Source organism: Anas acuta, chromosome 1 (genome assembly GCF_963932015.1).
Source record: "Anas acuta chromosome 1, bAnaAcu1.1, whole genome shotgun sequence".
Taxonomy (NCBI): domain Eukaryota; kingdom Metazoa; phylum Chordata; class Aves; order Anseriformes; family Anatidae; genus Anas; species Anas acuta.
Window position 1 is genome coordinate 54,889,735 of NC_088979.1, and position 18,289 is coordinate 54,908,023.

At 51.8% G+C, this 18,289-nt stretch overlaps 2 protein-coding genes across 3 annotated transcripts in view; one reads left to right on the plus strand and one right to left on the minus strand.

Annotated features, from left to right (window-relative positions):
- UBAC2 (UBA domain containing 2) overlaps positions 1-4,666 on the plus strand; it is an 87,249-nt gene extending 82,583 nt beyond the window's left edge. The window contains exons 8-9 of the mRNA XM_068677604.1: positions 746-868; positions 3,942-4,666. Of these exons, the coding sequence (XP_068533705.1) occupies positions 746-868; positions 3,942-4,049 (231 nt within the window). The 3' untranslated portion in view covers positions 4,050-4,666. The remainder of the gene's footprint in view (positions 1-745; positions 869-3,941) is intronic.
- A 3,064-nt stretch (positions 4,667-7,730) lies between these two features.
- LOC137854307 (G-protein coupled receptor 183-like) lies at positions 7,731-12,245 on the minus strand. Of its 2 annotated transcripts, none has more exons than XM_068677590.1 (2): positions 12,098-12,245; positions 7,731-11,168 (listed from the first exon to the last, which is right to left on the minus strand). In XM_068677590.1, the coding sequence occupies exon 2, from the start codon at positions 11,145-11,147 to the stop codon at positions 10,089-10,091; it is 1,059 nt and encodes a 352-aa protein (XP_068533691.1). In that variant the 5' UTR covers positions 11,148-11,168; positions 12,098-12,245; the 3' UTR covers positions 7,731-10,088. The 2 variants fall into 2 exon arrangements, with proteins under 2 accessions (XP_068533691.1, XP_068533681.1); XM_068677580.1 differs by having other exon boundaries at positions 11,984-12,113.
- Positions 12,246-18,289: the final 6,044 nt, after the last annotated feature.

Sequence of the window (18,289 nt, forward strand, 5' to 3'; positions counted from 1 at the left end):
CAGGGCTTTAAGCTTGGCCGATAAAAGAAAGTTTCGGTTCTGTGATTTACGCCGTACTTACGCTACTGCTGTGCATCTGTGGGAGTACCGTGTGGTTACAAAATGTTTGGGTGCTGCAGTACGGCCAGATTTTGCAGTGGGGTTTGATACACTGAAGTTAGGGAAGACCGAGAGTCTCTAGCAGTAGTATTGATGTCACAGAAATCATCCCTGGCATGCAAAGTCTGTCACAGGTAGCCTGCGAGCTGGGTGTGTGATCAGCAGCATGTGTTCTGAGTTTCCTGACGTGGTTTTGTGGAAGCAATGAAACGCATTTTTGCTTTCCTCCTACTTCCTTCTTTCACTCCTTTCCCCATGCAAGGCACTCGCAGGACCCTCTGATGCATCTCTTGGCAGGCAAATCCCTCTTGGCAAAGAGAGCAGGGTCTTTGGCCTCAGAAACCCATTGCTGTAGTACACCAAATTGTTCATGATGGATGCGAAACATGAATTATGAGCAAGAAATCAGACAATCCTTTCCTCCTTTTATTAGCACTCTTCCTGAGTTTACGGTGACTACTTCCAGCAGCTAGTAAAGCAGTAACCAGCCCAATGTTGGCTTCACGACAGACTACAGCAGCCCTTGTTGTTTGAAATAAGCATTTTATGCAAATGTTTGCCTTTTGAATTACATGAGGCGTATGATCTTCTTCTTTAAAAGTGCCTAGTTCTTTGCAAAGAGACTGACGGCAGTGTCTGGTTTCAGGGTGGGATGATTAACTGGAATAGACTGTTTCCTCCTCTACGTCACAGACAGAATGCGAATTATCAAGATCATCGTCCGTCTGATCAAGACACACCTCCACCTACCGAGGTTTCTGAAGAGCAGGTAATTTTTTTTATATATTTATATATATATATTTTATTAAGAAATGGTCAGGGATCATCTCTGATTTTGTATTGTCTGTTGACACAATTTCTGAATCATTCTCTACAGCAGCACAAACCAGAATATAAGGTAACAGTCGCGGTACAAACTAGAGTTGCAAATCAACTTGGGAATTTCTGCTTTTATGAGCATCTTCCTGTCTTTTGTATTTAAAGATTAGACAGTTTCACTAATGGGGACTACCCAAATCTGATAAAATACGTGTTCCAAAAAAAAGGAAGAACGACAAATAGATTTCACCATTTTCCCTGTAGGCATACAGCTTTTTCCTTCACTGAGGTCTCCAGCTTAATTTTCCAATTCAGTCATGGAGCTGTTTGGAAATAAAAAAGGTTATGCCACCTGTGGACTGCAGCACACGCTTGGTGTAAAACTTTGATGTTTCCGTACACGATCTGGTTGAGAGAGGAGTTGTGTGTGTGTTCTGCCCAGTGGAAATTTAGGCTTTTGTCAATAGGTTTGGTTTGGTTTGGTGTGTGGTTTGGATTGGCTCAGTTTTGTTTTCTCAGAAGAGAGGATGATTTACTAGGAAGCTGAAGAACTGAACATTAGGCTTGTTTTTCTGTTCAGGATTTACTGTGTGTGATCAACTTCTCCAGTTTTTAGCCCATCTGCGGTTAACAGCATTGGCCTTTTCATAGTCTAAGGTCTCTGCTCTTCTTGAACAAGACTAGGTTTCAAGAGTGAGTTTTTCTCTCCCTTTTTCCCATTTTAAGGAGATAAATCAACACTTGCTAGTGCCGTGCTGTTATTTCCGGTTATTTTAGAATGAGATTGCTCCAAAGAGAAGTCGTTACTATGATCCAATTCCAGTTTTGGTTCAGTGCTGGGTTATGTTCAAAGTTAACTTCATCGATGACTACATCAGAAAAGGAGGAAAAAAAAAAAAAAAGAACCAGCCAACACAACAAAAAAAAAGTTTTGGGGCTTCTGACCCCAAAACTGACCCAGGATCAGATTCATGAAAGCACTTCAATATACGCTTGCATTTTCTAACACATTGAAGTCAGAGAGATCACCTGGCTGCTGTCATCCGAAGCGCTGTGCCCTGCAAGGCAAAAAGAAGTCCAGGCACCTTTGGTTTCTCAGGATTGCTCCGTAAATTAATTGTCTCAGAGTGAGTGGCAGGAGTGCAAGGTTGGTGTCTGTTCCCCAGGTTCAAATTTGCAAGCGTAGGCAACACTTTTGGTACAAAAAATCTCTGCCTGTCTTGTGGGTTTTTTAGTACCTTAAATTACCGTTACCAGTGTGCAGCTCAGCTTCCTGGAGCTGGATTCAGTTCCTGTGATTAAAATACGCTCAGACAAAAACAGCTTTTTGTTGTTAAAATTTATCCCTCGTCGTGCTCGCTGGATATTTCTGTAAATGGGAACGTTGCGACTCCATCCGCCACTTATTGAAAGTTAAAGTTAGAATTCGTGGCCACTGGCTTTTTTTTTTTTTTTTTTTTTTTCTTTCTGAAGTGTATTTCTGTGGTTAGCTTTTATTTCCATCGCTTGGCCTCGTTCTCATAAAGCCCATGGCCTTAGGTGAAACATGTGAGATAGGAAGCGTTAGCAAGGTAGCGGCTCTGAAATCCAGTTTGGTATCGCAGAGAAGTCGAAAGTAACAGCTTGTGTCTCTCTCTGCAAGAAGGTGAGAAACTGACGCTGGGGAGTGAAGGGGAGAAGGGGTGAAACGCACCAAACAGGCACCATGCTTGATATTTTGACAGCCAAGGTAACAGTTTTCAAACATTTCCTAGCAACTCGACAAGCCACCAAGGCAGAAAAGATGAAAAATACTGAATGTTCCGGGGGTGTCTTGGAGGACGGGAAGGTTGCCTCCAGTTGCACCTTTCCTCTGTTGCGTGAAGTGCTGGTGTGCCCCAGGAAGGCTCCTCCCAAGACACGAAGGGCCTTGGCCATGCTCCCGCTCCCTCCGTGCAAGCCTGCCCGTGGAGGAGCAGCTCACAGCCCGCAGCTTCCACTTTCGGGAGCTGCGGTGTCTGCTCGCAGGCCAGCGTGATAACAGGGCAGGAGGGAGGCTGCTTCGTGCTGCCAGCGGCCGTGGTTAGCTCTGCACGCTGCACCCCAGCCTCTTTCTCCCCTCTATGGGTGATTAAGTATAAAAAGGAATTAGTTACGTAGCGACTTTCGGTTATACCTAGTGGAGAATTGTAGGTTTTTAATGCAGTTTAAACTGAAATAGATTAAATTTGATCATATGCACGTTTTTTTCCCATTTAATAATTTGAGTATCCCTTAGCACAAACCAAAAATGTTAGGTGTCTGTTCGTGATACTGCAGAAAAGCTTGATCAATTGGTTGCTGATTACCCAAATCACTCTCTTAATATGCCCATGTCCAGGTAATTCTTCCATCAGATGTCATTGATTTGTGCAGTTTTGGAAATATTTAGAATCCTTCCATGAATTTTACCAACCCAATTTAAGTATTGCATTGCCTCTGCTGTAGGGGCAGCTTTCAGGTTAATCGTACAAACCACCTAGAGTGAATGTGCTGTTGGTTTTTATGCGTTGTTTTTTATGACCTTTGGAGAAGTGTTTTTTTTTTTTCAAGGAAAGTACAGCAAAGTTTGTACAGACAGGTTTTCCCAGGTGCTGCAAAATCCCACATTTTGGTCACCATTGGGTTCTCGAGGGCCTGTGCTTCTCCAGAGCAGTGAGCCCTGAGATGGTACCAAAATACAAGCAATGCCAGCCAGGCAACAAAGCTTCCTTTCCATTTCACCCTTCTCTCAAAACTAGACCAACTAGGAAAATACATTTTCAGTAAAAGGTTGTTTTTTTTTAATAAACTGTCACAAAGCAGCCACCTCTTTCTCTGACAGTATCTTCAAGCGTGCTGTCCCAGATGTGTCTTTGTGGTGTCGTGTACCTGTGCTTGCTTATTCTGTGGGAACAGACTGATTAGAGGGAAAAGGTGATCCCTGACCCTGTCACAAAGCTAATGCACACGCAGTATGAACAAAACTCTGTTTTTTCAGTGGTTTGATGTCATTTCTCTTACAGGTCGCACGACTTATGGAAATGGGCTTTTCCAGGGGAGATGCTCTGGAAGCTTTGAGGGCTTCAAATAATGACTTAAATGTAGCCACTAATTTTCTACTGCAGCACTGATGGGTTTCTGTGCGAAGGAACTCTCCTCGTGGGGTTTGTACGCGTCTGAAAGAGGATCAAAGCCACCTGCTGGACAGACTGACGAAGGTCGTCCCTGCAAGCAGCGTCAGGAAGAAGAGGCTGGCTCTGCGTGACCGGTGGTTGAAAGCAATGTTCATGAACGATGTGAAATGTTCCCAAGCCTTCAAATCAATTGGTGGTTTCTGTCCTGGTTATCCTTTTCGAAATAACTTTAGTTTCTCCTTATTACTGGATATCACCTAAATTTATTTTTTAAATGGAGTAGGTGTTTTTTTTTTCTCTTGTAAATCATTGTTAGACATGTTGTCAGACTTAATGACTAGGGAAAGAGGCTCCAGCAACCACCACAACTAGATTTACTACCTGTCGAGAAAAATTGTATTTTCTTCATTTACCAGCCTAATTTCTCTAGCTTACATGTTATTTTACAGTACCTGTTTTTTGACTACAATAATAAGATGTTTGAAGATCACTTCATTTTCAGTTCAGGAAGGGGTTTTGGGACTATTTGTCATTCTTCAGGAAGGTTTATTAACGCCTGTAATATTTTATTTCCTGAATTCCTTTTTAAATAAAAGTTGTCATTCAGCACATGATGCGCAGGTAGGATATGAGGACGTTCGTGTGCGTATTGCAAGCTGTGGTCAGCGACCACTGTAAATTGAAATTTTACAAACTGAGAAAGTTGCTGTTCAGACACAGGGCGTGAGGACACTCACTGGAAGCAATAAAAGTGGATCGAGTGGTACAACGAGGTCAGAACTGGAATGATTTGAACGGCTTCTACGTCTAATTCAGACAAACTTCTGTAACGATGGATGTGTGCTCAGTCTCCTCTGTGCCGGTTTCATGTGTTGAGCTGGCTACATGCTGTCTCAAAGGGAAAATATAAAAAACTATCTTTTCTATATAGTTCTAGTTTTCTACTTTTGGAGATGTGGGTCAATCATCGCTCTCTCGAGCAGCTACTGTTGGTCACAGAGAGGAATACCAACCTTAAGGGTGGTTCAGAGCAGCACAGGAGCTGACAGGACGTAACGCCAACGTAGTACAACGCTGATTTTGAAGTTTAAATTCATAATTAAATGTACTTAGCTGGACTCTCAGACGTGCTCGGTATGAGCAGCTGAGGAGTTTTGGGAGGTGGGCTGGAGAGAGGTGAACACCTCCATTTGTTAGACACTGGAACAGGCTGCCCAGGGAAGTGGTGGAGTCACCATCCCTGGAAGTCTTTAAAAGACATTTAGATGTAGAGCATAGGGATATGGTTTAGTGGGGACTGTTAGCGTTAGGTCAGAGGTTGGACTCGATGATCTTGAGGTCTCTTCCAACCTAGAAATTCTGTGATTCTGTGTGATTCTGTGATAAAACCAGGCGGGAGTGGTACTGTTTGGGAATGAGGTGAAAGAACAGAGGAGAGAGAAGAGCATTTGGAAAATCCAAACGAACGTGTGTGTGCCAAAGCACAGGTCTCTGCGGTCATACTTGGCCTGGAAAATACAACGGGAAACCACAGGACGAGATTCATAGAGAGGGAGATACCTTTCTTATTTTTGTAACTAACTGATAAAACTGAAAAAAGTCCTTCGGGCAGCCAAGTGCTTATACAGAAATGGCACCAAGTTTATTCGTCTGTACCTACATGGCATTCTTCTGTAGTTACGTCCAAGTCATTTACATATCTTTCAGTACTTTCCAGTGGGGGAATTAAGAAGTTTTTTGGAGTTACTCTGTGTTTTCCAGGGCTTTGATTAACCCACTTCAGGGCTGGGCTTGCTGCTGTGATCACATTTTTTAGGCGGGGTTTGCTTTTTAAGTGGGAGAGTTTGGTTTTGTGAAGCTAAGTGGCACTTTTCATGTGTAGCCTGGGCACATCTCTCTACCCAGACAGCTGGAACCTGGCTGCCTTAAAAAGGTTAAATGTAAGAATACCTGCTAGAGAGACCTACAATGATCTGGATAGGGAAATCCATTAAATATTTTTAAATGAATGCATGTTTTAATTGTGAAACATACAGATTCTTCCTCTACAAGTGTTTTTTGTATGTAGCAATAACGGCTTCGGAAGGGAAATTTTGTCTTCAGGAAATTTAGGTCCATCCCAGGGTAAGCTAAACAGGACACGTGCCCTTTCAGACATTGCCTTTCTCCCTTGTGACTTTAAACTATGTAAAGAGGCATCCAGGACACGGTGGTGGATGTTCTCCAAGTCTAAATCCTTTCCCCCCCTGACCTGTACGGAGGGTATCCACAAGTTGCGCAGAAAGCCCCTTTTTGCTGAGCGATTCCCAAAGCGTGGTCAGACGTGGGGAGCACAACTCAGGTCTCAGTGATGTCGGCTGAAAACCCCCCTTGATATCTGCGAGAGCAGATTGTGCTCAAAATACTTCCCGGGTTGTGATTTCCAAAGAGAAAAAAAAAAAAAATAGAAGTGGTAAAAGGAGGGGTGCGATGCAGTTGAGCAGAGTTCCTGTTTCGTAGGAGAATGCAGAAAAAGCCTCGTGCACTAGAGCTGGAGAAGAAGTCGGTTTCCACTCGCTTGTGAAACTTTGGTGGATCATTTCTGTGGGTGTGAGGAGTGTGCTCCTTCCAGCTGACACGGTGCTGTGTCCAGCATGACTTGAAACGCCTCGTTCCTTGTTGGTGTGTGACACAAACCCATGTGTAGGCAGCGAGAGGACACAAAACACTTCTGCTGAGAGAATTTTAAGCCCGTAGGAGACTCGGGCTGACTTTAGTAAAGCCACGAGGTGGTGTTTTGAAGTTACAGCAGCTGCTTTTCTGATTTCTCTGACGGGCTGGGAATGTTATCTGCTGAGACAACATCGGAATCGTTTACCGGGGACTTTCCTAGATGGTTGTGATACTTTGAGAAACACCCACGGGGAGCTTTGTCTTTGTGGAAACGTGCGTGATAAGCTGCCAGCTTCTCAAGCCTGAACGTTTTGCTAAGATGCAGAGCGATTGGGCTCTGCACCTAACACATCTTCCTGTCCCCAAACGAGTGCTAAAGGTCACTACAGGTACTCCTCACCTGAGCGAGTGGTGCTTGCACCTCCCTGTCCTATCCATAGCACCTGCCCTTGTGAACGCCTGCTGAAGAGGTCCCGTTACTTTTGGCTGAAACCAAAAACCAAGCAAGCAAAACATACAGCAGGGAACTGGACATATGGCACAAACTGTGGCTTTTCTGGTTATGAGTGTATGTGTATATAGGTGTGGGTGGGTGGATGGATGGATATATACAGAGAGAGAGCGAGAGAAAATGTTTATTTATCGCTTTGACTAATTGAACTGCAGCTAAGCGTTCGTTCCAGAAAATCAGAAGCCGGTGTGCAAGGATTGGGACCCAGCTCCTTCACCACGGGCATGTGGAGTGTGTGTGCAGTCGCGAGGGTGTCCGCACTTGGAAGCACTCAGGACCACAGCTGGGCTGTTGCAGGTAAATAAACTGAAGGTAAATAAACGCACAGCATTCATCTGAACTGCTTCTTGCTTCCGTACATGGGTGTGTTTAGTCTCTTGTACGTGTTCTTCCACAGGGAAAACCTAAATGAAATTAGCTTTCTTTCACTGGGCAGCCACAGAAATAAGCATTTTATATGACTGAGTATAAATACTGTTTTACCAGGAGGGCCACACGAACACGCAAACGCCGTATGTGTTTATGTGCAGACGCATGAGCCTGTTTTATTATCCAGGTAAATGTGCTTATGCAGAGCATGCTGTGCTTGCTTTAACTTTCAGGAGGATTACACTCCTCCCGCCCTACAAAAGGACGCTTTGGGGAAGCACACGTAGCCTTTCATGGACATTCAAAGAGCTTACGCGCTACCGAGAGCTTCCAGTGCAAGCACAGGGCACGAAGCAGACGGCGGCGACCTGGAGAAGGGGTGCAGGTGGTGGAAATCTCCACAAGGTGGCCGCCCAGCAGCTGGCGTGTGATTGTTTGCAAAGGACTTTCCAAGAGGAAACTGGAAGTTTTTTGGGCTTGCGCCTGTTTGCAGGAGGCTGTAGCCAAGCCTGAGTGGTGGCGTTGGAGAAAGCAGCAATATTGGTGCTTCGGAAGCGGGGGGAGAATTCGGGGATCGCGGCTGAACTGAAGGCAGGATTTGGCCTTTAACAGAGAGAAGCAGAGACTGGAAATGGGTTCTGAGCTCAGCGAAGGAGAGGGGGAGCTGAGGGGAAGGAGAGGGTTCAGCAGTGGGTTCAGAAGCACAGAACATGGAGCGCACAGGGGAGGAAGGAGAGGCCTGCAGAGACGGGGCGGAGGGGCGGCACAGCAGGAGGCACAGCGAGGATTTTGACTCACGAGGGGTTTTGAACCGCCAGGCTCACAGCACACAAAGGGAATTTCACTTTGCATCACGTAGGCCTGCTGGCTGCACGGCTCCCTGCAGATCCGCCACTGCCATGTGACCACAAAATGAGCGTGCTCCCTGCCTCGGGATAAACCCAGCAACTTTCCCTTCTCTCCAGGTCACAAGGCTGCAGCCTGGGCTGGATCGAGACGGCGCAGCAGGAACTGTGTTTGGAAAACCATCCGTGACGCTGATGAAGGCTGCACAGCTGCCCCAGCCTTCCCAACCACCGCATTTATTACATCAAGCAGACTCTGGCACAGCGTGCGATGAGCAGGAGCAGCTCCAGGTGACTTCAGAATATGAATACAGAAATATTAATACCGCTCGCCCTGGATGAGGTCTCGGCTCTCCCTCTTTCGGCGAGCCCCAGCGTTGCAGAGGATGCGCTGCCGGGGCGCGGCCGCGGTGTCCCCGTCCCCGCAGCGACAACAGCTCCCTGCCCGCCAGCTGCGGTCGCCGCTCCCCAGATGTTATCTGGCCCCTGCACGGGTGTCTGCTCGCGCTCCTCTGCAGGAATCCCACATCTGATGGCAGCAGCGCGGCGCTGATTGCAGCCGCCTGTGCAGCGGGGAGAACGCCAGGAAGGGAGCAGCAGCGGCGGCAGCGGTGCAGTTAGCGATAGGAGCTGATAAGGGGAGGGATGAGAGATGTTCTCATCGAGGTTGCTCGCGAGGCGGAGCCACAGGAAACGTGCAGGGCGCTGGGGGCCATCCTGCGAGGAGTTCGGGTCGGGGGATGAATGAAGAGTGGAGAACGTGCGCTGCTGCGCCCATTTCTCTTCAATGAACACACGGTTTTGGGGAGATGCCCCCTGCTCACACTCCTGCACCAGCAGCTGGGGAGCACGCACAGGTTGGAGAGCGTGTTCAGGTGACACGGGCCATCAAACACCTCTCCTTTCTCCATCAAACGAGCCCTTCCCTCCCCGTCCCTTCTGTGTCCTGCTGTCCCCAGCCTGGTGTCCTCAGAAGTCCGTCCCCGGTGGCAGGGATGATGTCTAGCACCACGGGCCTGGTGCTCGAGGTGGTGGTGCTCCAAGCAGGCTGCTGGACTGGTGGCCCTCACCAGGCTCCCTGGCAGCGTTCAGACCACTGCTACTCCTCCATTACTGCATGCCAGCTCTTCCTCGGCCGTTGTGGCGTGCCCTACAGGCACAGGCTGCCTTCAGGCCAGCCCTGCAGTCCCACCTGTTTTTTGTAGGGCCCAGGTGACCGGGAAGATCCTGCTGGAGACACTTCCCAACCTCAGCTACTTCATGCACCCCTCTCGGCCAGCCTGCAGGGCGCTCAGGTCCAAGGGAAGGCCCCGTGAGGCCACCTCCAGGCCCTTTTCCCCCGTTCCCGTCAGGCTGCGGGGAGCACAGGGGTGAAGATTTCCTGGAGGGCGCTGCGAGGGACCCTGCACCCCCTCCCCGGAGCACACCCACCACAGAGGGACGCAGAAAAGCAGGGACGGGCGCATTGCCCGTGGCCACCACGGGCTGCGTGCTCTGGGGCGGAGGTGGGAACGGGGCCCTTCTGCTCCAGGCCAGCAGCCGCAGGTGGGGTTGGTGGCCCCGTGCCCCGCAGAGCTGGTGGGGCTCGGCCAGGGCGGGTCCTGCTGCGGGGCACAGTCCGTACGCTGCCGGCCGGAGAGAAAAGGAGGGGCCGTGCCTCTAGACGGAGCTGGAGCCCTGGGGCTGGCTGTTGCTGTTGCTCTCGGAGGGGGTCTTGGCAGTGGAGGAGGTGGCCATGGAGCCGCTGTTCCTGAAGATGCGGAGCAGCCTCCGCTTGTAGCCCCGGAAGGCGAAGAAGTAGATGATGGGGTCAATGCAGCAGTTGAGGTTCATGAAGGCCACGGTGACCTGCAGGGACATCTTGAAGGCTTGCTGCTCGCGGCAGGACGGCTGGTAGAGGATCTTCCTGACCATGAACTGGACGATGTTGAGGTGGTAGGGGCTGAAGCAGAGCAGGACGGCCAGCAGCACCACCAGGATGACGGTGAAGGCCCGGCGGTGGTGCCCGTTCTTGACCGTCAGCGGGTTCTCCTTGGCGGTCTGGCAGAGCTTGAGGTTGATCCGCACGTAGCACACCAGGATGATGCCCACGGGCAGGAAGAAGCCGAGCACGCAGGCGGCCAGCAGCAGGTAGGGCAGCTTGGGGACCTCCTCGAAGTTGAAGTACTCCATGCAGGTCAGCCTGTCCCCCATCCGCCGCGTCATGGGCCGCAGCAGCAGCGGCGCCGTCTGCAGGAACACCAGGAACCAGATGAGGACGCAGACGGCCCTGGCGCGGCTCATCCTCCGCAGCCTGCCGGGGTGCCTGCTGCGCACCACGGCGATGTAGCGGTCCACGCTGACGCAGGTCATGAAGTAGATGCCCACGTAGGTGTTCATGTAGAAAATGAAGGCGGTGGCCCGGCAGAACCAGTCCCCGAAGGGCCAGTTGAACTCCAGCACGTAGTAGGCGATCCTGCCCGGCAGCGCCAGCGTGAAGAGGGCATCCGACAGGGCCAGGTTGACCAGGTAGAGGTCGGTGGAGTTGAGCTTCTTCTTCCTGCGCTGGAAGGTGATGCAGAGGGCCAGGATGTTCCCGCAGGCGCCGAACACCAGCAGGGCGGTGTAGAAGAGCGAGAAGGTGACTTTGGCCGAGACCTGGTGGTTGTGCACGTCGCAGCCGCTCTGGTTGACGGCGGTGAGGTTGGCAGGGGGGAAGGCGGCCTCCACAGCAGCCATTGCCAGCCAGTTCCTCCTCCCCTGGGAGGAGAAGAGAGGTGAAACCCACAGCCCCGGGCTGCCCCTTACCAGGAAGCCGGGGGCCCGTCCCCTCCGCTCCCTGCCGCCCCCCGGCAGCGCTCAGCCCCAGTCATTTGGAAAAACGCAGCCCTGGTGATTTCGGGGAGAAACAAAGGCTGTGACTCATTGTCTTCGTTCTGCTTCTCGTCACCAGCTCCTCTTATTTTTATTTTTTTTTTTAATTTCTTTTTTTTTTTGTTGTGTTTTTGCACATCCAAGCAATAGCAGAAAGGATGTGGAGGGGGAAGGGTGGGAGGGAGAGGGGGAGAGAGAATTGCGTGTCACACAAACAAGGTCCCAAACTCGTCTCGTGGCAGTGGCATAATTTATTCATCGCTGCGGGGGGGAATGGGGGCACTCAATGAAAAAATGCCCAGACAGAGGCGGGGCTGGGGCAGAGAGGGGTCTGGAGGGCAGAAACAAAATTAAAAAAAATAAAAAATAAAGAAAGGAAAAATCCCTGTGCTGGTGATGCCCCCTGCCCATGCAAAGAGAGGAGTGGGACACGTCCCTCTACCAAATCTGTGTGCTCTGCTCCTCGACGTGCTTTGGGATGTGGGGTCTGTGCCTGCCCTGTCCCATCCAGCACCCTCCATCCATCCCCATCCAGTCCATCCCCATCCATCCCATCCCATCCCGTCCATCCCATCTACCCCATCCCATCCCATCCCATCCATCCTGTCCTCATCCTCATCCTGTCCATGCCCACCCCACCCTGTCCATCCCTGTCCATCCCCACCCTGTCCATCTGTCCGTCCCGGGCAGCCTCCCCTCACCGCAGGCTGTGGCTGTGGCTGTGTCCCGCTGCTGCTCCCCGCTCCGCGGTCCCGCAGCGCCCAGCAGCCGAGGTGCACACGGGCGCTGTGACAGATGCACGGACACACACCCACCTCGCGGTTGCCTTCCTTTTCCTCCTCCTCTTCTCCTTTCTCCTCCTCCTCCTCCTCCTCCTCTCCTTCCTCCTCTTCCTCCCGCCCCAGCGCAGGACCCTCCAGCGCCGTGCTCCCGGCTGTGTCTGCGCACCTCTGGGTACTGGCTCACGTTATAAAAGCACCGGGAGTTTTGGGCTTTTTTTTTTTTTTTTTCTCTCTTAGGTTTAGTAAAACCGTGTGTTCTCGCTGGGCTTTTTTTTTTTTCTTTTTCTTTTCTCGGTGTGTGAGAGGCATTTGTCAGCCACGGGGTTATTCTCAGTAGTGGCAGCGCCGGGGAAGACAAATGACTGTACCTGCGCAGCAATCGCTCCTGCCATCGCAGCCGACTTTGGGTTTTACTCTGACAACTTCTACCAGAATGCAAAATGCACCAGATTAAAGCCAACAGCTCCGACCCTGGGGCTCAGCCCCTTGCCCGGGCAGCCTTATGGGGCATCTTCACCTTTTCCCAAAAGTCCAGGACAACATTTATCACACCTGTCACACCCCACATGCCATTAAACCTCCATCCGAGGAGGGATGGAGAGCCCGGTGGGTGCAAACCATTCTCGTGGGGTCAGACGGTTTGTGTCCCGCAGCAGGGCTGAGTGCTTTCCTCGAGCTTTTGGCACTTCCCAAAACGTTTGCAGAAGTGCAGCCTGCCCCGCAGCCCCCACAGCAGGGCAGCCTTCCCCACAGCCTCTGTGTCCTGGAGGGACTGGGGGGGTTTTCAGATCCCAGGAGGATTTCAGGCTCTGCTCGGTGGTTGGGGTTTTTTTCTTCTTGGTGGTGATGACCTCACTTGTTTTCTTTTTTTATTATTATTATTATTTATTTTTTTTCTCCTTCCAAAAACTCCCAGTAAAGCTAGGAAATTCCCAGCAGGGGACCTTTAGGGCAGTACTGGAAAGCACTGAGGCTAAGAAATGTCAAGGTTAAGATTACAGTTAAGCTAAGCTTAAACTTCCCTTTATGCTGGCGAAGCTCAACCAATTCTTTAATTGCATAATATTTATAATCGTTTAGAGCATCGCGACAGTAAGCTCAGCACTAATCTGTGTACCCGTGTGCAGTGAGTCATCTGTACAGAGATTACACACTGAATGATATTGGCATCGACTTCTACGACTGCAAGACTAATAATGAAAATTTGCTCACAATCATCTGTTCAGGGAGACGCTTCTGGTGCTCAGGGGTTTGCACGGCCTGGGGGGAGAGGTCTGCTGGTGGGACAATAGCTGCTGAGTGGATTACAGAAGATATTCCCTCGTGAGATGGGGATTTTCTACGCACACGGATGCTCATAGCTAAGCCACCCAAACTTGTGCCAGGCTCAGATGTTCTCGAGCTGCTCGGTCACGACGGAGCACAGAGGACGTGCCACGGCACGGGGTTATCCCTGCGGAAGGCCTGATCCTGAGCACACCGCCGGGAGTGGGTTCGGGACCGTCCTTCACCTCACGCTTTGCCAAAATGAGGCGAAGGCTCGGGCACCCACCGCTCACACCCAGGCGGGGGTCACTTCAGCACGGAGGGTGGGCAAGGGGTTGCGTTATCCCGGGAGGCTCCTGGCCTCGCTCCCTCCCTCCCTGGCGCTCGTGGCAGGAGGGTTTCGCATGGAAAACCCAAAAGCATCACCCCCAGGTCCCATCGTGTCCTGTCCCATCACTGTGAGCACGGGAAGGCACCACAGTGCCAGGGAGGGCCACGTAGAGGGGCTCTGGGGGTCTCAACCCCGAGTAGAGGTCGAAGCATCTCTGTGGGGCCGGGGAGGCCGGAGGAGGGACGAGCCCCATGAGGCAGCGCCAGCCCCAGCGGGACATGGAGGAGCCCACGGGTCCGGGTGCCAGCCCTGTCTGGGAACAGCTTGGAAATAAGGAGGGGGTGGGAAGCAACGTGCTCTCTGCCCAATTGTATTTTATATTTTTTTAGTTTTGCAAGGCAGAAGAAAGGAAGTGGGTTCTTCTTCTGTGCAAAACACGCTCCTGCCCTGCGTGCAGCAGGTGCTGCTGCGCTACAGGCGTGCAGCCCAGCTCCACCCGCTGCACGGCCCCGCCGCGGGCCGGGACCCTCCCTTGGGTGCAGGTCTGCTCCTGCCGCACCCCTCTTGGCACCAGGCCGCCCCTCCTCGGGGTGCTCCTGCTCCGTCCTGGCTGCACCCTCGCTGTGTTTTCACAGCACCTTGCAGAAGCTGCTCCCCCACCCCTCTTCTTCGCTCCATGCTCTTCCAGCCCCACTTCTGTCCCCACCCAAAAACAGGGACCTGCAAACCCTCCCCACCCTTTCCTGCGAAGCCCTGGATGCCAGCAGCTGGCCCAGGTATTTCCAGGACTCCCTGCAGCCCCTTTTGGCTTCTGGAGGCCTTTTCACGCAGGCTTTGCATTGTCCAGAAGAACCCCCCCCCGTGGCTCCTCTGGGGCTGGTCCTTCAGGCTGCCATCACACCCACCACCACCCTTCAGCCCTTTGGAGCTGGTCTGAAGGATCCCCTCAAATTTGGCTCTCAGTCACTGACTCTTCACACCACATCCCCCGTGCTGGCCTAGGAAGAGGCACCACTATCAGGACAGGCCACGTCCTGCTGCCCCGCTGCCACAGGCCCTGCGATGGCCGCCTTCCCCTCCCGTCCCGCAGGCCGATGGGTCTCGCTCCCCCAGACCCACAGCTCACAGGATCGGTGGGGAAAGCTTGCGAAGGGTCTCCAGGAGCCTTGCATGTGCTGGCACCACACTTGCTCCAAGCGTGGTCTCCAGCCCCAGCTCTGGGCTGCTGCCCAAGCCCCGCTGGGGTGCCTCAGGTGCGATGGAGTTGGCGCCGTGAGGCGGCGGTGGCAGCATCCCCTCCTTGCCAGGGGTGGCAGGAAGCTTCTGCGCTCTCTTTCCATTGCCTCATCGCCACTCCTGGCTTCCTCCCCCCCTCTGGCTTCAGCTGCTGTTTCTGTCTTCAGGTGCAAAACATTTTCAGGAAGCCTCGGGTGCAGACACAAAATCTCCGATCCAGGTGCTTTCGGTTTCAAGACGACAGGCAGGGATTTTCCACACCTCTGCTGTTCACCTGGCGGGGGAGCGGAACCAAAATTAGGAGGACATCTGGCTTCAATGTCAACTTTTCTTGCCCATTGACAGCAGCAGCTATGGGGGGAGGATGATGCTGGGCAGGCTTCAGCTCAAGGTGACTGAAAAAGGTGCAGAAAGAGCAAAACCTGTGCTGAGATTCTTGCCAGTTGGTGACCAAAATCTCAAGAAAGTCATTACCAGAGTTTTGGAGCACTAGAAACTTAATCTGGCCCGACATCTGCATCGGGAAAAACACTGAGTAATGGCACGGTTGAAATCTGTTTCTGAACGCAATGCCCTGGTTTGGTCTGGGGGTGATGTCTCAGGAGATGGGGGCTTGCCCTGACCCTGGCCACGAAGACCCACACAGCTCTCAGGCCTTCATGGTCAGCACCAAGGGGCAAATATGGGTCTGGGTGGGCTGCGGGGCCTGTAGGGCTTCCAGGTGGTGATGGTCTGGGCCACCCAGCCGCAGGGGCTGGGGCAGTGCCTGGCAGGAGAAATACCCGGGAAATTCGCGTTACGAGGCGACTTCCTCTGCTGAGCGCGAGCATCACCGGTGCCCCGCCGCCCCGCGAGAAGCTCCATTTTGATTCTGCAGGAATGAGATGAAAGTTGTCTGAGTATCTGATTTCTGTGGTTAAAAACAATGTTTAAACACTTGTTAAAAAAAAAAAAAAAAAGACAATCAGAAGGCAGGTTTGGAGAACAGAGGTCCTATTTTTACCTGTTTTTGTTACCTCGGGGCTGCACACTCTGCTCATAACGTGCAGCCGCGGCCCGGGCAGGAGCAGTGGGCATGCAGGAGGTGCTGAGCTGAGAATTTGTGGCATCGAAGGTGCCAAAAAGACACCTCGATCCAGCCCGGGTCACCACGAGCTCACACTACAGTTTATTTTGGCGGGACGCCACGTCTTGTAACTGGTGTGCTCCAGCCCTCTCCTCGTTTGCAAGACGCCCAGTGCAGCCTTAACGTGGCTCCTTCGTGCTGCTGCTGCTCTCTGTGCCCCCCACAGATGGGGACACCCACAGCCCTTATTGTTTTCATCTACGAAAACAGAATGTTTCTGGTGAATTTTACTCGCAGAAACTGCTCATCTGTTGTCAGGTGGAATTTTCCAGCAGCATTCGCCCCTGAGGCAGTGTTTCCACAACAGCTCCAACCCAAACAGTACCTGCTGGGCAAAAGCTGTCACGGCACAGAAAGTGCTGGGGGGATGTAACTTCGCAGAGAGCCAGAGGCTGCTCCTGCACGTGCACGCAGTGCTCCCGTGCACCCGTGTCCAGCCCTGGGCTCCCCGGTACAGGAGAGGCCTGGAGGGAGTCCAGCAAAGGGCTGTGAGGGTGATGAAGGGGCTGGAGCATGGGGAAAGGCTGAGACGGTTCAGCCTGCAGGAGAGGAGGCTCAGGGGGCTTCTTATTAATTATTTTTTTTAAATTATGATAACTGGTATTAATTATTAACAATAATAATTTTTAATGATTAACACCTAAAGGGACACTGCAGAGAGGACAGAGCCAGGCTCTTTCTGGTGGTGCCCGGTGCCAGGACCAGAGGCAGGGGGCACAAACTGGCCCCCAGGAGGCTCCCTCTGAGCCCCAGGAGCACTGCTGTGCTGTGCGGGTGTGGGAGCCCTGGCACAGGCTGCCCTGAGAGGCTGTGGGGTCTCCTCCTTGGAGAGCTTCAGAAGCCACCTGGACAAGGCCCTGGGGAACCTGCTCGGGGTGGCCCTGCTGGAGCAGGAGTTGGACCAGGTGGCCTCCAGAGGTGCCTTCCAGCCTCAGCCATCCTGTGATGCTGAGATCTCCAAGTAGCAGAGGGTTTCACAAGAATTTGGGAAACTGGGAACAAAGAAACACCTTGGGAGCTGAACAATAAGCTGAGAGCAACATCTCCGGGCACGTCCTCAGCTTTGCTTTGCAGTTTCCCCGTGGAGGACCATTTTCATGCAAGTAACACTTCGTTCAAGGCTGCAGGGTTAATTGGCTGTTGCTTTTCATGGGCTCGAGGGTTTTGCACAGTTGTCCTCCTTACCTGCGCTACTGCATAACCTCAGAAAGGCTGAAGGTCACTGGAGGTAGGGAAGGGAGGTGTTCTGGCGCTCTTCCCTTGCATGGAGAAATGACGTGACGGTCTCAGAGTCCTACCCCGATAAAATGGCACCAAACCCTGTGTGGGTCCTGCATTTCTCTGCAGCTCACTTTCCTGACCGGGCTTTAGACCTGAAGACCACTTCAGGTGGGTGATGTGCTTCATTGTCCCTTCCTTTCAGTAAGGGCTGTCTCGTGGCTCTGCACATCAGCTCAAGAAAATGCCCCACGTAAACTACAGCGATTTAAAACCTGTACATTTCATCAGACTGATTTTTGGTGGTGCTTTAAACGCCTGGCTTATATCCAGATTTATCCATCTCCATATATTCATCAGGATTTCTTTTCCAATTGGCATTTTTTTCTTTTTAGGGCTTTCTTGAAAGACCAGACAGACAGATCCTAAACCCTACCACCTTGAAGGACCAGTTTTTGGGGCTTGTTGGCTCAACGTTTTTCCAATACATTTTGTTACGTGCCTTTTCTTCTTGATGCTTGTCTCCTGAGTCCAAGCTGCGGCTGGTCTCCTCTCTGTGCTCCCAGGAGCGTGGTGGCCAATTTTTTTCTTCCTAGTGGCAATTTTGCCTCCTGGGGTACCCTCACCACTGGCGTATTCAGGCCAAAGCCCCTTTCCCTCTGGCAAGGCTTTGCGCAGGTAGGAATGCCAGAAACCTCGGTGCAGGGTTTTAGGGGTGGGGATGTGCCTCCCACGGCATCCGCACGGGCCGCGGCTCTGTCACGAGATGCTGAAGGAGATACCAAGTGATTTGCACCTCTCAGGTAGGGATCTGACTGCTCTGCCAGCCGGGGTTTGGCGGCTCAGCACCGCGCGGCCGGAAGGCTCGAAGAGGGACCCTGCCCCGTGAGCCACGCTGGAAATTTTCAGAGGTTCTTAAAATCGTGAATTTGCTTTCGTGATTGCTATTCGGTGAATATTTTGCCTGTGACAAAGTACCGTGTGGCTTAGCATGTTGTGGAAGTTAGCTTCTTTTTGTCTTTGTTTCTTCTTTTTTTCTTTTCTTTTG

What these genes read in the sequence shown, in the direction of transcription:
- LOC137854307 (XM_068677590.1), bottom strand. Translation starts at nt 11,147, where the DNA reads ATGGCTGCTGTGGAGGCCGCCTTCCCCCCTGCCAACCTCACCGCCGTC.